The sequence below is a fragment of the Narcine bancroftii genome, chromosome 12, assembly GCF_036971445.1.
Source record: "Narcine bancroftii isolate sNarBan1 chromosome 12, sNarBan1.hap1, whole genome shotgun sequence".
NCBI classification, from domain to species: Eukaryota; Metazoa; Chordata; class Chondrichthyes; order Torpediniformes; family Narcinidae; genus Narcine; species Narcine bancroftii.
In genome coordinates, this window is record NC_091480.1 from 40,916,591 (window position 1) to 40,943,989 (window position 27,399).

The window sequence follows — 27,399 nt, forward strand, 5'->3', positions numbered from 1 at the left end:
ACTGATGGCATAGGGATTACTTGGTGGTATGTGAGTGCAGGGAGTACAGTATTTAATGATGATGAGAGTTTAATACACTGTACTGACCTGCCTGTATTCCACTACGGGCCCTGCCTGTTCATGTTGGGCCTCTGCCTGAGTCATGCAGTTGTCATATTTCACAAGGATGATTCCAGGAATTAAAGTGTTATCATGAGGAGTGTTTGACAGTTCTTAGACTGTACTTGTTTGAATTTAGGAGAATGGCAGGGGGGGGGGTGGCGGGCATTGAAACATTCTGAATGTTGAAAAGCATGGACAGAATAGATATACAAAGGTTGTCTCCCATAGTGGGAGAGTCTAGGACAAGAGGGCACACTTCAGGATTGAGGGGTTTCAGCATAGAACAGAGATGCAGAGGAATTTCTTTAGCTGGAGGGTGGTAATCTCTGGAATTTGTTGCCACAGGTAGTTGTGGAGGACAAGATATTCGATGCATATAAGGGAGAGGTTCTTGATTAACCAGGGCTTCAAAGGTTATGGGGAGAAGTCCAGGCAATGGGGCTTGAGTGGGAAAATGAATTGGCTCATGATGGAATGGCAGGCAAACTCAATGGGCTGAATAGCCTATTTCTGCTCCCATGTGTTAAGATCTTATAATGTTTCGGGCCTGAGCCCTTGTCAAGGTATGAGGGAAAAAAACCAGACAGATACCCAAATAAAAGGGTGGAAGAAGCACTGCCAGCAGATGGGAAAAAGGGCAGAGGAGAAAGCTGAGGTGATGGAAGGATAGAGGAGAATTATTAATTATTATTGTTATTTATTATTATTATTATTATTATCTGATTGGAGAGTGCCCAAACACAATATTAGATGCTGTTCATCCAATTTGAGGGTGGTCACAGTTTGGCAGTGCACGAGGCCATGAACAGACACTAACCTTTCCCTATAACTCAGTTCCTGAAGTCTGGGCAACATCCTAATAAATCTTCTCTGCATTCTTTAATCTTGTTGAACATATAACAATTACATCTTTCCTGTAGTTAGGTGACTAAAACTGCATACAATACTCCAAATTTGGTCTCAACTTTACCATAACATCCCAATTCTTCTACTCAATACTTTGATTTATGATGGCCAAGTTGCCAAAAGTTCTCTTTACAACCCTGCCTACCTGTGGCACCACTTTCAGGGAATTATGAATCTGTATTCCCGGATCCCTCTGTTCTACTGCACTCCTCCAAGCCCTACCATTTACTGTCCATGCCCTACTTGGGTTTATCCTTCTAAAATGGAACACCTTACATTTATCTGCATTACATTCCATTTGCCATTTTCCCACCACTTTTCCAGCTGGTCCAGATCCCTCTGCAAGCTTTGAAATCCTTCCTCGCTGCCAATACATTCTCTAATCTTGGTGTCACCTGCAAATTTGCTGATCCAATTTACCACATTATCATCCAGATCATTGATATAGATGACAAACAACAATGGTCTCAGCACCAATCCCTGAGGCACCCCACTAATCACAGGCCTCCAGTCTGAGAAGCAATAATGCATCACCACTCTCTGGCTTCTCCCATGTAGCCAATGTCAAATCCAGTTGACTACTTCCCCATGAATACCTAGCATCTGAACTTTTCTGACTAATGTCCCATGTGGGACTGTCAAAGGCCTGGCCACTCATCAACTATCCTGGTAACCTCCTCAAAAACCCTACAAGATTGGTTAAACATGACCTACTATGCATAAAGCCATGTTGACTATCCCTTATCTGTCCCTGGCTATCTGAATGTGTATACCCGATCCCTTAGGACACTTTCCAATAATTTACCTACTACTGATGACAAGCTTGTGTGTCTATGATTACCATATAATTTTGGAGCCTTTTTTTTTAAAAAACATGAGCTATCCTCCAATCCTCTGGCACCACACGTGGCTAAGGACATTTTAAAATATTTCTGCCAGAGCCCCTGCAATTTATACACTAGTTTCCTTCAAGGTGCAAGGGATAACTTGTCAAGCCTGGGGATTTATCCAACCATATTTGCTTTAAGACACCAAGCACCACCTTCTCGTTAATCTGTACAGGTTCCATGTCCTCACTGCTTGATTTCATTACTTCCTTAGATTTCTGAGTAGATGCAGATGCAAAACAAAATTTAAGATCTCCCCCTTCTCTCCCGAAACCAATATCCTTGATTTACTTTTTGATCTAAAGTTTTCTCTTGGTGGATTGATAGCAATTATTTACGATAACTGGAAGGAACTAAGAATGAGATGGGAATACATCAATACCAGACGAAGACTAGGATAACACACGCGATCTGATTAACAATCGTTCATTCTGTGCATGGCATTGTTTAATACAATTTAAAGTGGTGCATAGAATACATATGTCCAAAGTTTAACTATCTTGTTTTTATCCTGTTGTTGATCCACAATGTGAAAAATGTAAAATATTTGAGGCCTCTCTGATTCATGTTTTGGGAATGTCCAAAACTAAGATAAATTGGGAACAAGTTTTCCCAATGTTATCAGAGGTTCTTAGGATTAAATTGGAAACTTGCCCCTTTATTGCTTTGTTTGTTATTCTCTAGAGGAGAACATTTCCATGAATTTAATTCAAAAAAGAATCATAGCTTTTACTTCATTGATGGTCAGATGAGAAATTTGGATGAAATGGAAAGATAGTTCATCACCAATTCATATGCAATGGGTACAGGATATTATGTCTTGCTTGAGCTTGGAGAAAATTATATATAACATTAAAGAGATGAAGATTGAATTTGACAAGATATGGGGCCCATTGATGGACTCCTATCATAATTTGAATACATAAGTGGGGGTTCTCTGGGGGTTTCCTGTCCAATGTCTGGGAGCCAAGAATCAATTCTTTACATATTATTCACTGGTGACCATGTTTAGTAGGATTAGTAAGGTTTTTTTTTCTTTTTCTTTTAGATAACCAACAATGACTATGTCATAATATTAGAAAGAGGTGAAGTTTTTATAAGGGAATTTCTACTTTATTCCAGCATTGTGTACAAGGCAATGTATAAATTACTGATGATTCATATTCTGTATTGCATTGTACAAAAGTTATGTGACTAATATGAAGACAAAATATAACATGAAATATTTCTCTCTACCAAATCAATAAACATATTTGAAAAAGGCAAAAATAAAATCTTCCCATCTCTTCTGGCTCCAGACAAAGCTGACCACTCTGATCTTCAATGGGGCCAATGTTGTCCTTTACCATCTTTTTATATACTCTGAATATAGCTGTAGAAACCTTTAGCATTTTCCTTCACATTGTCAAAGCAGCCTCATGTCTTCTTTTAGCCTTCCTGATTACTTTCTTGAAGTTTTTCTTGTATTTTTTATACCCCGAGTACCTCATTTGCTCCACCACTTGGGATGGAAATCAGCCAATTTAATCCATCTTCCACAATCCTTGAAATAATGCTGTCAACTTATTCAGATTCAGAAATCAGATTTATTGTCAGAGTGCATACAACCCTGAGATTCCCTTTTTCTGTGGGCGCAGAATTACCACCAATTGGTAGTGCAAAAAATAAACTGTAGTTTAAACATGTAAACAAAGAACTATAAACAGATAATGAATGTAAACAAACCAACTGCAATACAGAGAATAAAAATCAATGAAGTGCACAAGTAAGAGTCCTAAAATGGGTCTCTGAGTTTGTCATTGGGGAGTTTGATGGTGGAGGGTAGTAGGGGTACCCCGGGTACCCCTCCTTATTGCACTGGTATCTTTCTCATCAACTTGATACATGATCTACAATCTGATGGAACCGGCAGTTTAATCTACTGTGTACAATGCATGATGAGCCGGTGTTAAATGAATGTTCGAGGAACACACTTCATGATAGGATCCTGAGGACCCATGATCTTTGAAGAGATGCTGTCAAATGCATACATTATTTACAATCTGTGATCTAAACCTGTGAATTCTTGACAATCCTTGATGGAACATGGTCAATTTAATACACTATTCAAGACATGATGGAAATTTGCCAATTTGATACACCCTGTTCACCTTGATGGAACACTGGCAGCTAATTCACTCTTTGCAATCCCAAAATGTACTAAATACAATCCTTGATGGAACCTTCTTGTCTAGCAGGAAGTCTGCTAATTTAATACGCACACTATAATACGCGAGATGACCCGGCCAATTTAATAGACTCTCAACAATCAAAGTATCCCCGGAATAAGGAATGTAGTATCAGTTCAAAACACTCTCTGCAATCCTTCATGCGTCCTATCAATTACATACTGTTTCTGTAATAGTAGATGGGTTGCAATGAATTTAATATCTCTCTATGATATGTGATGTCGAGTTGCAGCAGTCTCTGCAATCTGCATTGAAAGTATGACTGACATGTCCAAGATGTGACCCTATCAATTGAATACACTCATTGCAACTTGTTATATTAGTGAAAATTTTAAAACAGCAATTGCTGGATATGTTAGTACTGTCTACAACCCATAATGAACACTACCAATTAATACATTCCTTGCAATCCCCAAATACATACACTGCAATCCTTGATGGAACCCTCTTGGCTTCATTGTGGCTACAATTGATCATGGTATCTTGTCAATTTAATACACTGTGTACAATCCATAATCTATCCCTGCCAATTTAATTCATTTGCCATTGTCCATGATGGAATATTTTCTCTTTAATGTACTGTTTACAATGGTTTATAGGACCTGACATCAGGTCACTCATCTGAGTGCTACTGATAATGTGTAATCTGTCGCATGGTTGGGTGGTTGGCGACTAAACTGGCTCCCCCACCAGGCTTGCCTGGTGCAGAGGGTGGCTAGACACTCTGCAAGATGAAAAACAAGACCTGTTAAAGGGCAGATGAACCCTCTCATAAGGTCAACAACCATCTAGCAAACATGTGCTGTGAAACACAAAAAGGGTATCCCTTGCATCAAAGCTTGGTCTGGCCATTCACTGCAACAGAACTTCCCCCAGCCATCTTGGACCTCATCTTGCTGCTGGATCCAGAGGGGATGTTGAGAGGATGGGTTTAGTTCTGTGCAACCCCATCACGCACACACCACTCCTTTCTGAGGAGTGGGGTATCCTCATATTAAACCCCACAAACTGATTGAAAGGAACCATCCTATGGGATGGATCACCAGAGGGGACCTCATCAATATTAATGGTCTCTTTACAACCATATTGGCACATGTTAAATTAATATGCTCATTACGGTACCAAAAACGACCCTGTCAATATATTATTCTCTCTACAATCTGTGATGAAATAATGCAAATTTAATATATTTTCTTCAATCCTGCTGGAATTCTTTTGCTTTAATATACCCTCTACACACCATAAAAAACTACATACAGAAAGCAGACCATTTGGCCCTTCTAGTCTGTGCTGCTAGTCCCTCTGATCTGCACCCATTCCAGAACTCTCCAGACCCTCTCATTCATTTATCTATCCAATCTACTCTTAAAACTTAAGAGTGAGCCCACATTTACCTCATCAGATGGCAGCTCATTCCAAACTCCCACCACTCAGAGTGAAGATTTCCTCCTAAACTTTTCTCCTTTCACCTTAAAGCCATATCCTCTTGAATTTATCTCTCCCAATCTAAGTGGAAAGAGCCTACTCACATTTACTCTCTCTATACCCATTATAATTTCGTAAACCTCTATCAAATCTCCTCTCATTCTTCTTCGCTCCAAGGAATAAAGTTCTAACCTGTTTAATCTTTCCCTGTAACTCAACTCCTAAAGACCCAGCCACATCCTAGTAAATCTTCTCTATACTCCTTCAATCTTACGGATATCTTTCCTATAGCTTGGCGACCAGAACTGCACATAATACTCCAAATTTGGCCTCACCAATGTCTGATACAACCTCACCATAACATCCCAACTTCTGTACTCAATACTTTGATTTATGATGGCCAAGATGCAAAAAGTTTCTTTACAACCCTGTCTACACATGATGCCACTTGCAGGGAATTAGATATCTGTATCCTCAGATCCCTTTGTTCCTTTGCACTCTTCAGTGTCCTACCATTTACTATGCATGTCCTACTCTGGTGAGTCCTTCCAAAATGTAATACCTCACACTTGTCTGCATTAAATTCCATCTGCCATTTTCTGTCCTATTTTTCCAGTTGGTCCAGATCCACAACGCCTCCAATCTTAGTGTCATCAGCAAACTTACAGATCCAATTTCCCACATTATCATCCAGATCATTGATATAGACAACAAACAACAATAGTCCCAGAACTGATCCCTGAGGCACACCACTAATCACAGGCCTCCACTCTGAGAAGTGACCATCCACTACCTCTGTCTTCTCCTATTTAGCCAATTTCAAATTCATTTTGCAACCTCTCCATGGATACCTCATGTCTGAACCTTCTGAAATAACCTCCCATGTGGGACCTTGTCAAAGGCCTGACAAAAGTCCATGTAGACAACATCCACGGCCTTCATCAACTTTCTTGGTAACCTCCTCAAAAAAAAACTCTATAAGATTCATTAAACATGACATACCATGCACAAAGCCATTCTGACTATCCTTAATCAGCCCTTGGCTGTCCAAATACTTGTATACCCAATCTCTCAGAACACCCTCCCACTACTGACATTAGGCTCACTGGCCTGTAATTTCCTGGCTTACTTCTGGAGCCTTTTTTAAACAACATGAGCTACCCTCCAATCCTCCAGCATCTCACCCGTGGCTAAGGTCATTTTAAATATTCCTGCCAGGGCCCTTGCAATTTCTACATTAATCTCCCTTAAGGTCCGAGAGTATATCATGTCAGGCCTGGGGGATTCATCTGTATTTATTCACTGTAAAGCAGCAAGCACCTCCTCCTCTTTAATCTCTCCATGTTCCACCCTTGTTTCCCTTCCTTCCTTATACACTTGGCCAGTTTCCTGATTAAATACTGATGCAAAAAAACGGTTTAAGATCTCCCCCATCTCCTGAGGCTCCGCACAGAGACGACCACTCTGATCTGCTAAGAGACCAATTTTGTCCCTTACTATCCTTTTACTTTAACATACTTGTAGAAACCTTTGGGTTTACCTTCACATTATCTGTCTTCATTTTGCCTTCCTGACTAACTTCTTAAGTATTCCCTTACATTTCTATAGTCTTCTAGTACCTCATTTGCTCCTTGTTCCCTATATCTGCTATAAACCTCTCTCTTCCTCTTTACCAGATTGATAATATCCCTTAAAACCAAGGTTCCTTAGGCTGGTTAACTTTGCCTTTAATGTTGACAGGAACATGCAAATTCTGCACTCCCAAAATTTTGCCTTTGAAGGCCTTCCCCTTACTGACACATCCTTGCCAGAAAACAACATGTCCCAATCCACTCTTCCCAGATCTTTTCTCATTTCCACAAAATTTGCATTCCTCCAACATGAGGACCTGACTTATCCTTTTCCATAATCAACTTGAAGCTCATGACATTATGGACACTGGACCCAAAGTGTTTACCTACACCTGACCTGTCTGGTTCCCTAATAGGAGATCAAGTGCTATATTGCATCCTCTCGCGTTGGTACTTCTAAATATTAATTTAGAAAACTTTCCTAAACACATTTGACATCCAGCCCTTTCACAGTATGGGAGTCCCAGTCAATATTTGGAAAGTTAAAATCTCCTACTATTACAACTTTCTGCTTTTTACATTAGTCTGCTATCTCTCTACAGATTTACTCCTCCAATTCTCTCCAACTAGTGGGCGGTCTACAATATAATCCAGTGTGATCACACCTTTCCCGTTCATCAGCTCTCTGGGCTGTCCTGTCTAAGCACAGCGGTGATATTTTCCCTGACTAGCAATGGCACTCCTCCCCCCTTCATCCCTCCCCCTCCATCTCTTCTGAAACAACTGAACCCCGGAACATTGAGCTGCCAGTCCTGCCTCTCCTGCAACCGCCTCACTAATAGCAATAATGTCGTGATCGAACGTTCCAATCCACACCCTAAGATCATCTCCCTTTCTGACAATACTCCTTGCATTGAAATAAATACACTGGTGAACATTTCTATCATGTACAAACCTTTAATTTCTGTCTATGCATGCAGTCCTCGCATGACCTTTATCTTCCTCCACCTCACTACCTACTCTTAGACTCTGGTTCCCATCCCCCCTGCCAATCTAGTTTAAACCCCCACCCCTCCTCCCCCCAGAGCAGCACTAGCAAGGATGTTAGTCCCCTTCCAGTTCAGGTGCAAACCGTCCCATCAGATCAGGTCCCACCTTCCCTGGAAGAGCCGAATTATCCAGAAACAGGAAGCCCTCCCTCCTGCACCACCACATTAGCCACCTATTTAGCTGCATTAACTTCCTATTTCTAGCTTCACGAGCACGTGGCACGGGGTAGCTCTCCTGAGATCGCAACCCTGGAGATCTCGTCATTCAACTTTGCACCTAATTTCCTAAACCTTCTTTGTAGGACCTCCTCATCCTTCCTACCCACATAATTGGTCCCTACATGGACCAAGACGTCTGGCAGCTCACCCTCCCTCCTGAGAATGCCGAGAACTCAATCCAAGATATCACGAACCCTGGGACCAGGGAGGCAACAGACCATTCGGGATTCTCGATCTCTCCCACAGAACTTCTTATCTGTCCTCCTAACTATCGAATCCCCTATCACTACTGCTCTCCTCTTTTCCCTCCTTCCTTTCTGAGCTGAGTGATAGTTCGAAACACTCTCTCCAATCCATGATGATAACCCATGGATACAATACTTGCTCTGATATTAATAATCAAGCACCACCAATTTTAAACATTCTCTACAATCAATGATGAGATCTGTCAGTTTAGCACATTCTACACATTCCATGACAGGGTCCTTGTTGGTAGTGACAATTAATGCGCACACTATAACATTGGACATTGTAATGGGCATCTATAGAATTATGACACCTAGACAGGTTAATCACGCTTCACAGCCTACACTGGGTCTGTTAACAGTGCGCAACTATAAATGAGTTAACTATAATTGAATACAGTGACCATTTATCATTAACTCCAATTCTTTGTCTATTTAATATATTCTTTATGATAGATGATGTTAATCTATCAATTTAGTATTCATACTATAATATATGATGGGATCCCATTATTGCACTCTACAATTGTCTGTATAATTTTGAAACTCATCCTTAGCAAGAGATTCCCGAGTAATTTGATGCACAGGCATTGGAAACCTGTCCACCTAATGAATTTTTCGAAAACTATGATGACTTTTGTCAATTTATTGTGTTATAATGTCACCATGTCAGTTTATTGAAAACTCCACTTTCCCTTTGGATTCATACACTCTCTACAATGGGTGATGGAAGCCAGACATTAAATTGACCACAACCTGCTATCCATGAATGGCCATCTCAATGATTTTTGATGCAATCGCATCAAATAAACCACTACTTCCCAATAACGAGTACCTTCAATTAAATTTAGAAGCCAAATTGTGCAATAGAACCACACCAGTTCTGAACACCCTCATATCTATCAGATAGACCTACGACAGATTAGTACACTTTGAATAATCGCTGATGGGAGCTGGATATTTTCATATAATGTCCATTATGTATCAGTTTATAAACTATTATTCTTAGCTTAATAAATGCTTTATGATCAGCAATGCACCCTCTGTAATCTGAACTAAATGCATATTCTGCAATCCCTGAGAGAAACCTATAGATTTAATACTCACTACAAATCATGTTGGAACTATGTTAGTAATGAAGCAGTCAGTTTAATGCCACTTTAACATTTTAAATGGGCTTTTTAGATTCTGTAAGCAGGCTTTTTGACTTTGTTATGCTCTTGATTCTATATTGTGAATACTTAATATACCCTCTAGATTTTCTAGCCAGACGAACTGTCTTTATATAAAGGCAACGCGTGTACTCAATACACACTCTGGATTCAATAACTGAGGTCTGTCATTATTCTTTAGATTCTGCGATGGGATCTTGTCAATGTAAGACACTGACTTACCCCAGCTCGGATTATCCTGTTGGTTACAGTAATGTGCTCCCTCTGGTACAGGGTAATTTTGATGCCCACATCCACACTTCTGTACCATTTGATCCTGGAAACAGGAATGCAGACAGGTCTGGGAATGAGATAGAAGTGGAACATTAAAGACACAGTGGATAAAACACTGTGGATAATTTCTCAGAGATTTCTGGAAGTTCATTTCCTTCAATTTACTGTCTTTGCAACAATAGCACATGACTCTAATCCTGTTGTATAGAAACCAAATTTACCAAACTCCTTCCCAGCCATTGTATGGGATCCCAGTCATCTAAATCTATCCTAAAAGGTGATCTTTTCCCCCAGAATTATACATTGTTAAAGAACTAAATCTGATTTGTCAGTGAGGTTACGTTTTCAGGGAAAGACAGAAGAGATGGCATACCTGCATAGTGTAAGTGGTGTTAAAAAGAGATTTGACATTGACGTCTGAACCATCAAATGTGCAATGACTGTATGAACCGCCCAAGCGCACTATTTCATCCTGGCAGAGAAAGAACACACACAAGGAGTTATGAAAAACGGTATGCAGTTACAGAGCTCACGGGACACACTAAAGGGATTTAAGGTAAATTAAGTTCTTTAGATGGAATATTGCCATAATGAAGAAATTGACTGCTAATCAAAGAACGAGGCAGTCATACAGTATGGAACAGACCCTTCAAGCCAACTTGTCCATGCAAATCAAGTTAGCATTTTGGGTTAGTCCCATTTGCCTGCATAATAAATGCAAAACAAAGTTTTTTCAATTCAATTCAAACCAAGAACAGTACGGCCTTCGCCCCATGTAATCCACACCAAACTGGTTATTTCGCCTAATCCCATCGACTTGGATCCAGATCACAGTCCTTTATACCCCTCCTATTCAATCTTTGCACATCGACTACCTCTACTCTCTCACCACCATCTGATTGAAGAAGTGCCCCCTAATTTTCTCTTTAAACATTTTGTGGCGGTGCACATCACTGACGGCAGGTGAACTGGCTCCGCATGTTACAGTCACAGCAGCAGAGCAGCCGCATCAAGATGGCGCCGCTGGGATCGCCTTTTCCACCAGCCGGGTTGGGTCGTGATATGGTTTCCAGCGTGAGGCCTGGACTTACCCACGGCTTTATAAGGCGCAGTGCGGGAAGTTTCAATAAACAACTGGAGTGCAGACGAGCCACTGAGTACTGGTCTCATTCTGCCTGATTCCATTTAGCTGCCCCTACATTGGAGACCCCAATGGGTCCAGACACCTCTGGACTCAACAGTGTGGATGCTGCAGCAGTCAGTGCCGTCACCCTCAAACTCCAGACTTCCTGGACACTTCACCCAAGCACTTGGTTTGGACAGGCGGAGGCCCAGTTCCAGATAAAGCAGATGACCTCCGACCCCACTAAGTACAACCATGTCATCAGCTCCTGGACCAAGAAACCACAGCCAGAGTGGAACCCACTGGAGGAAGGTAAATACTCGGCGCTGAAGGCACTGCTCATCAGCACCTACAGGCTCTCTAGACACCAGAGAGCAGCCGCTCATGCACCTGGACGGCCTAGGGGACAGACGCCATTCACCCTTATGGATGAAGTGTTCAGGGTGGCAGAGGGCCACAAGCCCGGCCTCATGTTTGAACAGACACTCTTAGAGCAGGTGCCCGACAACATCCAGCTGCTGCTAGCGGATGCGGATTTCAGTGACCTTCGTAAGGTCGCAGCAAAGGTGGACATCTTCTGGAGCACCAATAGAGAACAAATCCACCATGAATCAGCTCACATGTTCCCAGACGGAGCAGCAGCCCAAAACCCGACCAAGTGGTGAACAGCCATGCACTCGCTGGCCAACAGAAGCACCAGAGGCAAATGGTGTTTCTACCACCAGCGGTGGGGGGCAGAAGCTCACAAATGCAAACAGCCCTGCTCACTCCCGGGAAATGCCCAGGCCAGCTGCCGCTAATGGCTACAGCAGATGGCCAAGCAAACAGCCTACCACATGTCACAAACAAAACCACAGGCCGACATTTCCTCGTGGACATGGGAGCAGAGCCCAGCGTCATCCCACCGACAGCTTCAGAGACCTGAACGTGCCCACAAGGGTCAACTCTGTGGGTGGCCAACAATCCTGCCATTAAGACCTTTGGCACACGGTGCCTTGGCAATGAGACTTCCGCTGGAATTTTATACTGGCCATGGTGGAGAAGCCACTCCTTGGCACAGATTTTCGCAGAGCCCACAGCCTGGTCGTGGACCTCAAAGCTAAACACCTGGTACATGCCCAGACATTCCAGACAATCCAGCTCGCGGCCACTAGCGCTTGAGGCCAGCAAGTGGCCACCGTTACCATTTCCACTGACAGGTACAGCCGTATTTTGGGAAGATTCCTGTCTATTCTCAGGCCCAAGTTCACGTCCACCATGCCAAACAGTGTGCAGCCCCACATTCTGACACAGGGCCCACCCCTCCAAGTGAAGACCATCAACTTCCCCCAGACAAGCTGCAACCAACCAAGGAAGAATTTAAATGAATGGAAGAGCTGGGGATCATCCATAGGTCTGACAGCCCATGGGCTTTCCCTCTCCACATGGTCCCCAAGGCCACGGCAGGCTGGTGACTCCAGATCCAGTCTCAGAACCATCAAACGCTCCTCACATGAAAACCCTTTCATTCGAAAGATCATTCTCACGAACTTCCTTGGGATCCTTTCTCTCTCCAATGTCAACACATTATTAGATAAGGAGGCCAAAATCTGCTCGCTATACTCCAAGTGTGGTCTGACCTGGACGACATCCTCATCGCCAACAGGAACCAGGAGCACGCTACCCAACTTCACAAACACTACTCCTGCCTGACTGACTCTAGCTTCACAGTCAGCCCAGCAAAGTGCCAGTTTGGCCAGGACAAGATCGATTTCCTCAGCCACAGAATCACCAAGGACAGAGCAACACCATTGCACGAGAAGGTGGAGGCCATTTGGCAATTTGCAAGGCCCAACATGATCAAGGGCATTCAGGAATTCGTTGGCATGGTCAAGTTTTACAACCGCTTTATTCCTGCCGCCCCCTCTTCGCCATGATGACCTCCAAACAGAAAGACTTGGCCTGGAGTGAAGAGGCAGCCACGGCTTTTGAACAAACCAAAGCCCTTGCCCACGCCACATTGCTGGTTCACCCCAGAAGCGATGTCCCCACCTCCCTGACAGTCAACGCATCGGCCACAGCAGTAGGGGTCATACTCAAACAGCTGGTCGACGGACATTGGAGGCCACTTCAGCTGCCTTTGTGCCCCCACCCACCCCCGAGTTAAAATACAGTGCTTTTGACCGGGAACCTCTAACCCTCTACCTCGTGGTCAGGCACTTCCGCTACTTCCTCGAGGGCAGGCTTTTTACTGTCTTCACTGACCACAAACCCTTCACCTACGCATTTGTGAAAGTTTCTGACCCCCTGGTCGACACCTCAGCAACACCACTTGGCATCAGAATTCTCCACCAACATTCAACACCTCTCTGGCAAGGAGAATGTCATCGCAGATGTCCTTAGAACCAGGCCTAGACTTTGAGCTTGCACAGGCGCAAGAAGATGACGCAGATACACCGGCCCTTTGCACGGCCACCACCAGCCTCCGCTTCAAAGATGTCCCCCTGCCAGACAGTGGCTGCACCCTGCTCTGTGATGTTTCCACTGGCCAGCCCTGACCATTCGCTCCGGAGGAATGGAGATGACGAGTCTTCCACACCATCCATAACCTCTCACACCCGTCCATCAGGACCACAGCACGCATGGTCGCTGCACGGTTTGTATGACATGGCCTATGCAAACAGGTAATGGGCCCGCATTTGCACACATTGCCAGACTTCCAAAGTCCACAGACACAAAAATTTCCGACCAGCAGTTCGAACCACCCAGCCGACGATTCGACCACATCCACTTCGGTCCACTGCCCATTTCACAAGAAGCCCGGTATCTTCTCACAGTGGTTGATTGCGCCACCCCCCTTAAAGACACGTCTGCAGACTCCTGCTCCAGGGTATTGGTCACACACTGGATATCCCATTTCAGGACACCGAGCCATATCACTAAGGACAGGGGACACAGTTCACCTCCACCTTGTGGCCACAGCTTGCCTCCCTCCTCGGCATGAAACTCCACCACACCACCACCTTCCACCCACAGTCCAACAGCCTGCTAGAACGTTTCCACTGCCATGTAAAGTTGGCATCTTATGGCCCGCCTGAATGGACCCAACTGGGTGGAGTGCTCCCGTGGGTGCTCCTTGGCATCTGGACAACACCAAAGGAGGACCTCCAGGCATCCTCGGCCATGTTGGTATGTGGGGCCCTTTGACCCTCTCCGGAGAATTCCTCCCCACCATCAAGGGCACAGACACAGAAGGAGGGGCAGCACTGCAAAAACTGAGGGACAGGCTGGGGTCCCTCACACCATGGACACCACCCCACCTCAGGGCCCGCAGACTCAAAGACAACTGACTACGTGTTCATTCACCAAGGTGCACACTCTTCCCCCTCACCCCCCACCCCCCCAGCAACCCTACGAAGGCCCCTACAATTCACGTTAGATATCAGAGGCAGGAACTGTTCACAACCGACTGCCTGAAGGCTGCACATCTCGACCTCAGCCAGCTGGTTGCCCTACAGCCAGCCAAGTGTAGGGGCAGGCCCCCTAAGGCAAAACCAATGCAGGACTTGGGGGCACAGCACACTATTGCCAGTTCTGGGGGAGAGGTCGTCTGGCGGTGCATATCTGACAGCTCCACGTTACATTCCGCCGGCCGGGTCAGGTCTGCATGCGCGTGGGGCAACGTCATGACGGTGTTTCCAGCACGAGGGCAGGGCTTGCCCGTGGCCTTGTAAGGCACAGCGCAGGAAGTTTCAATAAACAACTGGAGTGCAGACGAGCCCACTGGTCTCGTTCTTTTGACTCTTTAGCTGCCGCTACAATTTCACCTTTCACCCTCAACCAGTGTCTTTTTGGTCTTTCCCAACCTTCAGTGGAAAAACCTGTTCGCATTTACTCTATCCAGCCTGCATACCCTGCAATTATTTACCCTACGTGTAATTGAAATAATTCAATTCAAGCCCTTCAATTAGGAGCAGGTAGCTACCACAAATATTCCGATCGATGTCTCTGTCCCAGCCCTGGTATAAAGGCCAACGTCCTGGGGGAACGGGTCAGTGTTTGGCTGATGTAGAATGAGCTTGGCACCAGCTGCAAAGGCGAGGAAGGGGTTGTAATCCTCTTGAGCGATATCCAACACCAGCTTCAGCCCTTGACAAAAAAAAACACATTTTATTTTTTCTTGGACACTTTTTCCTCATTCCAAGTTGCTGTAAAAAGATTTCAGACTTTCAGATAATCAGTCTTTTTTCCAAGGTATAAATATCACATTAAAATGAGCAAAGGTTTGAGGTGAGAAGGGGAGAGTGCTTAAAGGAAATTTAGGAGGCAATTATTTTACACTGGAATGTTCTGCTCAGGAGGTGATGGATGCAGATCCGAGAGAAATTTTTAGGAGGCATTTAGATAGATATTAACAGGCAGGAATTGAAAGAATATAGATCAGGCAGATGTTTGCATCATGGATGGTACAGACATAAGGACCAAGGGGTCAGTTGCTATGGGATGACAATGAGCAAGATTCCAGGTCATCTCAGAGGGCAATGATAGGTCAAATGCCAGTGGTAGGGATTGGAATTGGATTAGGTATGAATGGCTTAAATGGATCTATTAACAGGCACTGATCTGGCCTTTGAAAGAGTCAGGAGAAAACTGGGAAATAGAGAGAAAGGGAAAGAAAAAGGCAAGCAGTTCAACTGGTGGAAATTGGGAGAAGGGAAGAACAGAGAGACAAGTCAACAGAGGGAGTGCTAACGGGACATAGAAGTATAATCCCACACACACACACACACACACACACACACACACACACACACACACACACACACACACACACACACACACGCACACACACGCGCGCGCGCGCGCGCGGTTCAAATACTCCTGCATTGGTGTTTAAGGATATGTAGTTATTGGCCACAAAGAAGTGTCATTACCAGTGAAATGGATTGTTCTGTTCTTGCAAGGAATGGAATATCTCAGACAGTACAAGTAGCAATGACACAAAAGTCAGACTGTACCAAACTCTGTCCCGGGATTGGATGACATCAGTATCTGTCCATTAGCACCCCAGTTGAAGATGTAACAGTTCCCATACACTGGATGCATCAACTGGGTGAAATTACTGAAAAACAAAGAAATGGAGGGAAGGCTTTTAAAGTTTTGTTTTCAATCAATTGATCTTGCCTCTTGCTTAATTCCTCAATCAATAAGACCTTCTGAAATTGGAACAGGAGGAGGCCATTCAGTTCTTCGAGATCATGGATGTTTGGAGAGGTATATGGGTCTCCAAGCAAGCTAGCTGCTTTGAACTGGATACCACAAATGTTGCTAATCAAAAGTGCCCTCATTTGGTTTGTAGTGGTGGGAAGTCTTTGGGCTGTCAGGTGTTGAGTTAATCACTGCAGAATCTTCTGCCTCTGACCTATTGTGCAGTATCTGTGTGGCTGGTGAAGTTGATGTCTGTGTTAAACCTTTAAATCTTTCTGGAATTGGAATCCCAGAAATAAAATCGTTCAAAACCAGCATTCAAAAGATCCCACAAATGCCACCTTTGCCTTTATCAATGGAAAACATAATTGGATCTCCTATAGTTTTGGACAGGTAGTCTAGTTCCAGTCGAGGATGGGCAAGGGGGAAATCATACAACTTACTCAAGGTTACAAGGCTGCCTGCCAAAGAGACAGGAAAGAATGAAATCTTCACTTTGCTCGCCCATCACCTGCCGCTCTGATCGAGATGCATTTGACAGGATTGTCATGTAATGGAGAGAGTACCACTCATGCATCACCTCCAGCACTGAGCTAAAGTTTCTGTATATACAGTTTGACCTGTCCTCGTTGCACTGAAAGGAAATAAGAAAGTGTCAGACACTATATATGTTGTCTACCAGACACCATGTTTACTGTGTAGTCATGTTGCATGTACATTGCACACAAACTGTTCACATACTGTACACACATTACTATATCATATGCAGACATTTACTCACCAAAGCTAAAACTTTTTAAAATGCTACAAACACAGGTTCATGTGTGTGATAGTACAGATTCTATCACCAATGTGTATATGTACAGATGACTGTGATTGGCTGAGAGCGTAGCCACACCTCCTGGCAGGTCTTAAAGAATTGCTCCTAGCCAGACCTGGTAATAAAAGCCTTGGTTTGGATCAACAAGTCTTTGGTTCTTTCGACGCGCTCTACAATGTGCCACATGCAAGCAATCACATGCATACATATTTAAAAGGTGCTTGCGTGCAAATGCGTTAGAAAATAGAACCCTACAGCACAGTACAGGCTCTTTGGCCCTTGATGTTGTACTGACCCATATATCCCTTCCTAAAAAATGTACTAAACCCTCCCTACCTTCTTGTTGTGAGTGAGGAAACAGGTTTGGTAGGTCTCAAAGGCAAGGACTCTGAACACAGTTTGGATGGGGAATGATTTTATTTACAGAAGGCAAGTGACGGAAGTGGTAAGTGATGCAGCACATGCCCCCATGGAAAAATCACTATGTGTAACCCTCTATTTTTCTTTCATCCATATGTCTAGCAGTGTTTTAAATGCCCCTAAGGTTTCAGCCTCCATCAGCATCCCCTGCAAGGCATTCCAGGAACCCACAACTCTGTGTATATCTATGGCTCTCATAATCTTATAGACCTCTATCACGTCTCCTCTCATCCTTCTACACTCCAAAGAGAAAAGTCCCAGCTTTGCTAACCTTGCCTTCAGACTGGTTTCCCAATCCAGGCAACATCCTGGTAAATCTCCTCTGCACCATCTCCATAGCTTCCACATCCTTCCAGAACTGAATTAAATAGTCAAGGTGGGTCTTACACATTCCAAAGATTTGTAGAGTTGCAACATGACCTCTCTACTCTTGAATTCAATCCCTTTATTTATGAATCCCTGTATCCCAAAGGCCTTAACTTTCCTATCAACCTGTGCGGCGACCTTGAAGAATGTATAGATTTGCACCCCAAGGTTGCTCTATTCATCCACGTTTTTAAGTAACCGACCATTAACCCTGTTTTCAGTTTTCTGGTTGGTCCTTCCAAAAATGCATCACCTCACACTTATCTGGATTGAACTCCATCTGCCACCTTTCTGCGCATCTCTGCATCCTGTCCATGTGTAACCTTCAGCTCCATCCACAACTCCTCTAACCTCTGTATCCTCTGCAAACTTACTGACCCATTCATCCACCTCTTCATCCAGGTCATTTATAAAAATCACAAAGAGCAGGGGTTCCAGAACAGATCCCTGCAGCACTCCACTAGTCACCGACCTCCAGGCAGAATACTTTTCTTCCACTACTACTCTCTGCTTTCTTCCTACAAGCCAATTATTTATCCACTGATCCCATGACTTAGACTTTCTGGATGAGTCTCTCATGGGGGACCTTGTCAGAAGTCTTACTAAAATCCATATAGACCATATCTACCGCCATACCCTCATCAATTTCTTTTGTTAACTCCTCAAAAAACTCAGTTCAACTCGTGAGGCCCAACCTTTCCTTCACAAAGCCGTGTTGACCTGTTTCATCACACACGGTTCCCTTTTCCTACCATTGTTTCCTTGTTCCAGTGGGACAAACCTATCTTTAACCCTGCACAAGTGGTTCTTAAACTTCCTCCACATTACTTCTGTGCTTTCACCCTTAAACATCTGTTTCCAATTTCTTCTCAATAGTTCCTGCCTCATCCCTTCATAATTATTCCTTCCCCAGTTAAGCACTTTCCCCAGTCTGACTGTTTATATCCTTTTCAATAGCTCTGTTGAATCTAAGGGAGTTGTGGTCTCTCTCACCAAAATGTTCCCCCTCCGAGAGGTCCTCCACCTGACCAGATTCATTTCCCAGAACCAGATCCAATATGGTCTCTCTTCTAGTCGGCCGGTCGACGTACTGTATCAGGAATCCTTCTTGTACACAAATGAAAAATTCAGCCCCATCTATCCCTCTTCCACTCAGTAGGTGCCAGTTAATATCGGAGAAGTTGAAATCACCCATAACTACAACCCTGTATTTCATGCACCATTCCAAAATATGCCTGCTTATCTGCTCCTCGGTGTCCCGAGGGCTATTTTGGGGCCTATAGACTACTTCCAACATGGTGATGGCTCCCTTCCTATTTCTGACGTCCACCCACACTGAAAATATCTTATGCAATCCACACCTTCCAAATCTTTTCCCATCCCCTCAAAATTTGCTTTCTTCCAATCAAGAATCTCAACCTTTGGCCACCTCTATTCTTTTCCATTACTAGCCTAAAACTAATAGTATTGTGATCACTAGACCCAAGGTGTCCCCAACACAAACCTCTGTCACCTGACCCATCTCGTTCCCTAATTGGAGAGCCAATACTGCCCCCTCTCGAGTCGGTTCTTCTACGTATTGATTAAGAAAACTTTCCTGAACACATTTAAACTCTACCCCCATCCAGCCCCCTTACTGTATGGGTGTCCCAGTTAATGTTTGGAAAGTTGGAATCTCCCATAACGACCACCTTATGTTTATTACCCATGTATGTAATCTCCTTACAAATTTGCTCCTCTAATTCCCTCAGTCCATTTGTTGGTCTATAATACACTCCTATTAATGTATTCATGCCTCTGCCATTCCTCAATTCTACCCAAATAGCCTCGCTGGGCGATCCCACCAAACCATCCTGCCACAGCACTGCTGTAATGTTCTCCCTGATAAGCAATGCAACTCCTCCACCTTTTATTCCCCACCCCCCCCCCCCCCACCCCAATCATGCCCAAAGCAACAGAATCCTGGAATATTTAACTGCCAAACATGCTCTTCCTGCAACCAAGTTTCACTGATGGTCACAATATCCTATTTCCATGTGGACATCCAGGCCTTAAGCTCATCCTCCTTATTTACAGTACTCCTTGCATTAAAATATATGCACTTGAGAGACTCTCCTCCACATACATTCCTTCTGTTACCAACTCCCTTTACCCTCCTCCCTCCATCATTTATATTTACATTCTGTTCCTTCCATTCCTTCCAGTCTAGGCCTTCCTCCCTATTCTCTGCCCTCTGATTCTGATCCCCACCCCCCTGCCAAACTAGTTTAAACCCTCCCCAACAGCTCTAGCAAACCTGCCCACCAGGATATTGGTCCCCCTCCAGTTCAAGGGCAGCCCATCCCTTTTGTACAGGTCAGACTTGCCCCAGAAGAGATCCCAATGATCCAGAAATCTAACACCCACCCCAGCTCCTGAGCCACACATTCATGCTCCACAACTTCCTATTTCTACCCTCACTAGCGCATGGCACAGGCAGCAATCTCGAGATCGCCACCCTTGAAGTCTTGCTTTTCAATTTCTTCCCTAACTCTATGTAATCCCTCTTCAGGACCTCATCCCCACTTCTAACTATATCATTGGTTCCCACGTAGACCACACATCTGGATGCTCGCCCTCCCCCTCCAGAATGCTGTGGACTTGATCAGAGACATCCCTGACCCTGGCACCTGGGAGGCAACATAACAACCAGGGTCCCCAATTTCATCCAGCAAACCTATCTGCTCCCCTAACCAGTGAGTCCCCAACTACAAGAGCCCTACTCTTTTCCCTCTTCCCTTCTGAGCCAAGGGTCCAGCCCCTGTGCCATGACGTTGTTGAGGGGAACAACCACTGGGGTTCTCTGCACTGCCTGTCTCTCTCCTTTCCTCACAGTCACCTGACGCCTGACCGTTGGGGGTGACTGCCTCTCCTTAACTCCTACCTATCACAGCCTCTGCCTCCCTCATGATCTGCAGTTCATCCAGCTGCAACTCCAGCTCCCTAACCCAGGCTTCCATGAGTTGCAAATGGATGCACCTTTTGCAGGTGTCGTCATCGGAAACATCTATGCTGTCCCTGACCCCCACCCCCCCCCCCCCCCACATCCTGCAATCGGAGCACTCAACTGCTCCATCACCCGCTCTTCAATTACATTAGAGTAATTAAGATAAACATAAAAAGAGACTTGCCAAACCTCACCTCACCTCACCTCACCTCACCTCACCTCACCTCACCTCACCTCACCTCACCTCACCTCACCTCCCAGGGAGCTCTTCCTTAGCCTCTGGTCGCTGAAGTCCCACTCACTCCCTGGGCCACTTGTTTAGCGAGCCCTCCTTTTTATTGGTTCCTGCTAATTTTCTTAATTACCCAAATTAATCCCTCCCACAATAATCAATGACCAGCCATCACCAGCCTCACCCGGCTGAAGGCTCGTCACCAAGTGAACAGCAGGGTCAGCCATCCTTCCATTTTTAAATACTCCTGCCCGACCAACATTACCCGCCTGCGCACTGGGCCCCCACCCAACTTTCAAAATCAACCCAGGAAAATCAAATAATTAAATAAATAGTGATAAACAAATAAACCGACCTTAGAATTAAATAAATAAATTTCAACCAGAGCCAATGACTACTCACGGATAACCAACAACTCTCATGGCTGAAGGCTCCTCACCAAGTGATCCCTCAGCCACAACATTGAAGTTCCACATACTGATCCATGCTTTAAGTTCATCCCCTTTATTGCTGATGCGCCTAGCCTTGAAATAGACACATTTCAACCCCTCTAACTGGCTCCCTTTATGTTTTGTCCCTGCCTGTCCTTTCTCACCAACTCACATAGCATCATGTTTTTGTCCTTCTACCCTAATCTCTGCACTCACATTCTGATTCCCACTCCGCTGCCAAACTCGTTTAAACCTTCCCCAACAGCTCGAGCAAACCTGGCCGCCAGAATATTGGTCCCCTTCTAGTTCAGGTGCAGCCTGCCCTTTTTGTCAGACCTTCCCCAGAAAAGGTCCCAATGATCCAGAAATCTGAACCCCTGCCCCGGCACTGATCTTCAGCCATGCATTCATCTGCCACAATTTCCTGCTCCTACCCTCTCTGGTGTGTTGCACCAGCAGCAATCCTGAGATTACCACCCCGAGGTCCTGCTTTTTAACTTCATTCCTAACTCCATATATTCCTTCTTCAGGACCTCATCCCTACTCCTATCTATGCCATTGGTCCCCATGTGGGCCACGACATCCAGCTGCTCGCCCTCCCCCTCCAGAATGGTATGAACTTGATCAGAGACATCCCTGACCCTGGCACTTGGAAGACAACATACCATCCAGGTGCCCCAATCTCATTCTCAAAACCTCCTATCCACTTGTTTAACTAACGAGTCCCCAGTCACCATTGCTCTCCTCTTCTCCCACATCTTCTCTTCTGAGCCAGGGGCCTTCCTTTGTGCCAAAGACATGACCACCTCAACTTATTCATGATAGATTGTTCCCCCCCCCCCCCAAAAGTATCTAAAACAATTGAGGGGAATGGCCACAGGGGTGCTCTGCCCTGTCTAATTCTTTCCCTTCCCTCTCTTGACAGTCACCCAATTACCTGTCTCCTGACCTTCAGGGGTGACTGTCTCCCTGAAGCTCCTGCCTATCACTACCTCTGCCTCCCTTAAGATCCACAGTTCATCCTGCTCCATCTCCAGGTCCCTAACTTGGTTTGTCAGGAGCTGCAGCTGGATGCACCTTTTGCTGATGTAGTCATCAGGAACAACCATGCTGTCCCTGACTTCCCCCATCCTACAACCGGAACACTGGACTGCCCTAACCACTGCCTCCATTACCAACTCCTAATTAAATTTATTTAAAAAAACACTTCCTGGTCTTATCTCTCCAGGGGCAAGCATGATCTTACACATGCACATGTATACACAAGCACATACATGTGCACACACACATGCACACACACTGCTCACCAGTTGCATTGTCACTTTGTAGCTCCCTGTCCATGTCCTGTCTCTCGATGGTGACTGGGCCTGATTTTGATCTGACCCCAGGACCTGGAGGACAACCTCCTCTCCTTGGTCATTTTTCTCGATGATAACCAGCGATGCCAGCGGGTGCCAGCCTATCTCTGAGAATGGCAGCTCACCAGGAATGGTCCCATTCTTGCTGTAAACAAAAATACGTTCCAGCGCCAGTCTGGTAAGCTGATCGAGTTGCTGTGACAGATGCTTGGACCTCGTATACCTGAAACAAATTTCAGGAAGATGAAGAACAGGGATATTCTTTCTTTCCTGCTGTATTCTCTTCTCCCAAAGACAATGACTCTGGTTCTGGAGGAAGCAACACTCCTTCCAGATTAGTAGAGTTAGGAAGGTCTTCAATCTCATTCTACTGGTTTGTTATCTGCTGACCCACAAAACCATTCACCTACCTTGAAAGGTTTAGATAGAAAATGTTTCAAAAGCCAGGGAATGAGTTGGGCAGTGGTGGGGTTGGGTTGTGGGGGGGGGGGGGGTTAAAAACAGTAACACTAAATTAAAACCATTTGCAAAACATAAAATCAGGATCTATTTACACAGGTGGTTATTCTGACTTTCTACGACCCTACCTATTAGAGTAATGGAGTCAGATTCTATAGTAACTTTGAAAAGAAAATTGTATTAATATTTCTAAAAGAGGAAAGTGCTGTGCAATGGTGTAAGAGTAGGGGAGTGGGACTATGTAAGGGACAATGAGTATCAAAGCAAGAATCACCAGGCTGAGAAACAGCTTCTTCCCACGGGCAGAGAGACTGCTGAATGACTGATGAACTGCTCATACAATCCCTCCGAGAACCTACTATTATTTCACAATATTTATTTACATACACACATGTGTGTGTGTCCATGCTGCCCAATTTACACCCAATTAACCTACACCCCCCAGTATGTTTTGAACATACTTGTAAATATGTGTGCTATGTCTATAGATGTGTTTGCATTTTTTAACACCATTTTGTCCAGTTATGATTTACAATGGTATGATAACAATAAACTTGAACTTGATGAGGCAATACAGCAAATAACCCTTTCCATGTTTGGTCAATAGTGATCAATCTCCTGAAAACTGCACACTCCCCTACCAACCTCCCCCTCCACTGGCCCACTCTACATCCACAAGTTGTTGTCCTGGATTTCTAGCCCCTTTGTTGTGGGGAATTTTTCCCCCTGATTCCACCCTGGTTGTCGGGGTTGAGGGGGGGGGGGGTGGCTTTGGATGAAATATTCTAGCAGCACAACTTCACCTGAAAGGGTTGGTGTTGCAGATGGTGACAGCGGGGAAATCCATTGCCTTGAAGCCAGTCTGTAGATTCACCTTCACCTCCCATGCCAAGTAGCTCTGGATCAGGATTCCCCACTGCCAACACACCAGTCCTGTGAAGGCCAGGGTGAGCATCAACCACACCACCCGCTTCTTGGGTCCCTCAGTCACCACTCGCTTTGGTCCATGTGTGTTGGTGTTCTCACAGTACCAGACCAGGAGTTCAGTGTATGTGTAGCCTGGTCCTTTCTGCAGGCGGTGAAGTGCACGCTTGAAATACTGCAGCACTTTCATCCTGCCAAGCACAATGGGAAACGGTAGTATCACACAGACAATACCTGCAGTCACTCTACCCAAACTCGAGGAATTGTCTTCAGTAAAGTGACATGTCGCTTTCATGAACCTGTAAACATTTTTTCCTGATTTAAATAGCCGTGGACGAAAAGGTCCTAATACTGTGCTGAAAATTTAGTCACGTTACCCCTATTCCTGATGTTACGGAGTCCAGAGGAGCCCAAAACCCAGCAGCAATAGATATGCACCACAAAAGTTGCTTTTAATTATCTTTGCAAACTTTAATTTATTACTATCAACTTACTTAACCTATTTAACCCCCTTTTAATTCTAAGCGCACATGTGTGTAATGTGTATATGTGTAGAAATGTTCTTTGGTTCACAGTCCAATGCAGGCAATTCTTGTACTGTACACGGAAGTAAGCATTAATAAAGTTCACCAGGCTTTGGTGCTTAACAGGCAAATGGTTACCACTCAGGAGGGTTCTTGTGGGTTTTCAGAGAGAGATTCCCTTTGTTGCAGGACATCCGCACTTGATTCCTTTTTAATCAGTCTTGCTGATGAAACCTGCCCCTTTCAGGGTTCTCCAGATGATCCTCTTTATTTCAGGTCACCTTTCAGACAGCTAGTCTTTGACCAGGCAGTCTTCCAAAGTTTGCCAGCTTGTCCCTCTGGAACTGAAACCTCTGTCTCCCCTCTCTCTCACTCCCTCCCAGACTCAGAGCAAAGCTGTTCTGCCTCTGCCTGCAAAGATCACATGCTCTTCCAGACAAGCCGCTGCCGTATGTTGTCTTTTGCAAAATAGCACTCTGCAAAAATTCGGTGTTTTAAAATGTTTGTGTGCAACCTGCTCGAACAGTCCTCCCAAACCACCTCGAAATACTCTGTCACACGGATAGATCAGGACCAATTCCAAACTAAACCCATTCCACGCTTACTGTAACCACATGTATCAACCCCAAATTAGTCCCTTGCACCCACTTCCCACCCTCAACGCTGCACCAATGAAAAACTAATTGAACAAACCCACGGTGGGAGCCCCCTCAATCTCAAACTATTAATTTTGCCTCCATTCTCAGGAGTCCTGGATGTCTCACTTCCTTGAGCTAAATATCAACCCCAACTCGTCGCAATACCCAGCCCTCTCCCTTCCGCTCCACATCACTCCCAGACGACTCCCGCAGCCCTGCCTCGCCCTGCAACATGTTGACCTTTAAATAAACTCGCTGCCTCCCTTTTCCCATAACCCAATTCCCACTGTTCTTTTCAAACATTTCCCTGAGCCAGTCCCAGTTCTTTCCACTACTCGCCTGCCCTGTAATTTCCCGAACCCATCCTGTGCTCATACTGGTGGATATCTGTATTTAGACCTCATGATAGAATTCAAACACCTGAAGCCTCCACATACAATTCCTGTATAATATTTCAATAAATACATCATGCAATAAGTCTTCCATTTAATGAAACAAACGGACCCCCCCACAATGTGCAACAAGGATCAATTATTTTAGCGCTTGGTCCTAACTGTAAAGAGTATATTTTAATAATTCGACTTTTGTATTAATCACAGGTCATTCTTGGGAGAAAATTCGACACGATCGCCTTTCTTTTCCCGATTAGTCGGAGTTCAGTTAGTCCGAAACAGTCTCCTGGAAATAATATTAGGAGGCGCCAAATCCGTGCGGCGGGACTGTCGGACACGAACTCGCCACCGGACCCTTAACCCCGAGACGGACAGATATCGGGAACGTTTAAACGGGACGGGCAGGAGAAAGGAGGAGAGCGAGGGGGAAGGGATCGACCTCACCTGATCTGCTCCGTCCCAATCTGTGCAAAGGAAATGGATCGGACTTGAACTAAACCTGGTGCATCGGCTGGACCTTCTTCGCAGGCGGGTGGATCATACAGACGCAGTTCAACGCCAAGGACAAAGCCCACACGTTCAAAGGCAACACAATCATGTCCACACAAAACACCCGGCCTCAAATGCCCGGAGATACATTTATCAGCAAGAGGGCTGGAGAGACCCCCTGAACTGCCAGGAGAAGCATCCACGCTCCAGCTCAGGCACGGATACCCAAAGAGCCCCACTCAAATGATAGTCACGTTCTCACACCCCCTCCCCCCGACTCACTCTAAACACATGCACCCATCATCAAACACACGCACGCTCACCGATCGAGTCGCAAAAACACAGGCACGACATTTCACACACTCACCGTAACGCACACAACGACTGCACCCGCTGGCACCCAGAATGAATGATCCAAGAAATACATGTCACATTGAAACGGTCAGACACTACACAACCTTGATGGCAATGAAAGCATGAAGAAAATAATAATAAGCAAGAAATTAGCAAGGAACCCCCCCCCCCCCTAACAAAACCCCCAAAAAGTATTCGACTGAAGCAGAATTAGCATGGGTCATAAAATTAAATTCATTGGAAGTGGAAGTGAGGCAGCAGTTTCATGAGCCCCTTTTCCAAGGGCATCTCAGTTAATTGGCTGTGTGGTATCTCGGGATAGGAAGCCCTCTGTGCCCTGGGTCACCCTTAACTGGGGCACTCATTGCTTTTCCACTGAACACACTCATCCCCTGGGATCAGAGTGTTCTACCTTCCACTGGAAATGAGGGACTTTCTGCGGTCCCTTTTCCATTGGTTTTATCAGCACGCTGGCGTCAGCAAACGCCGGAGATATGAGTAAGGGTAGAGGCGGTTAATCCCCGGCGTGAAATGACGTCATTTGACGCCAGTGTTCGGACAGTGTTCCTTTTCCAGTAAATTCCCAGTTAATTCCTGGGACAGGGTTACATTGTCTTGA

General features: G+C 45.0%; 1 protein-coding gene across 1 annotated transcript in view; it reads right to left on the reverse strand.

The window, feature by feature from the left end:
- LOC138746702 (amiloride-sensitive sodium channel subunit beta-like) overlaps positions 1-26,666 on the reverse strand; it is a 41,909-nt gene extending 15,243 nt beyond the window's left edge. Inside the window, exons 1-8 of the mRNA XM_069905018.1 lie at positions 26,382-26,666; positions 24,263-24,574; positions 22,950-23,223; positions 16,831-17,021; positions 16,198-16,301; positions 15,165-15,328; positions 10,451-10,549; positions 10,027-10,144 (exon numbers count right to left, since the gene is read on the reverse strand). Of these exons, the coding sequence (XP_069761119.1) occupies positions 10,027-10,144; positions 10,451-10,549; positions 15,165-15,328; positions 16,198-16,301; positions 16,831-17,021; positions 22,950-23,223; positions 24,263-24,573 (1,261 nt within the window). The 5' untranslated portion in view covers position 24,574; positions 26,382-26,666. The remainder of the gene's footprint in view (positions 1-10,026; positions 10,145-10,450; positions 10,550-15,164; positions 15,329-16,197; positions 16,302-16,830; positions 17,022-22,949; positions 23,224-24,262; positions 24,575-26,381) is intronic.
- Between the last annotated feature and the right edge of the window lie 733 nt (positions 26,667-27,399).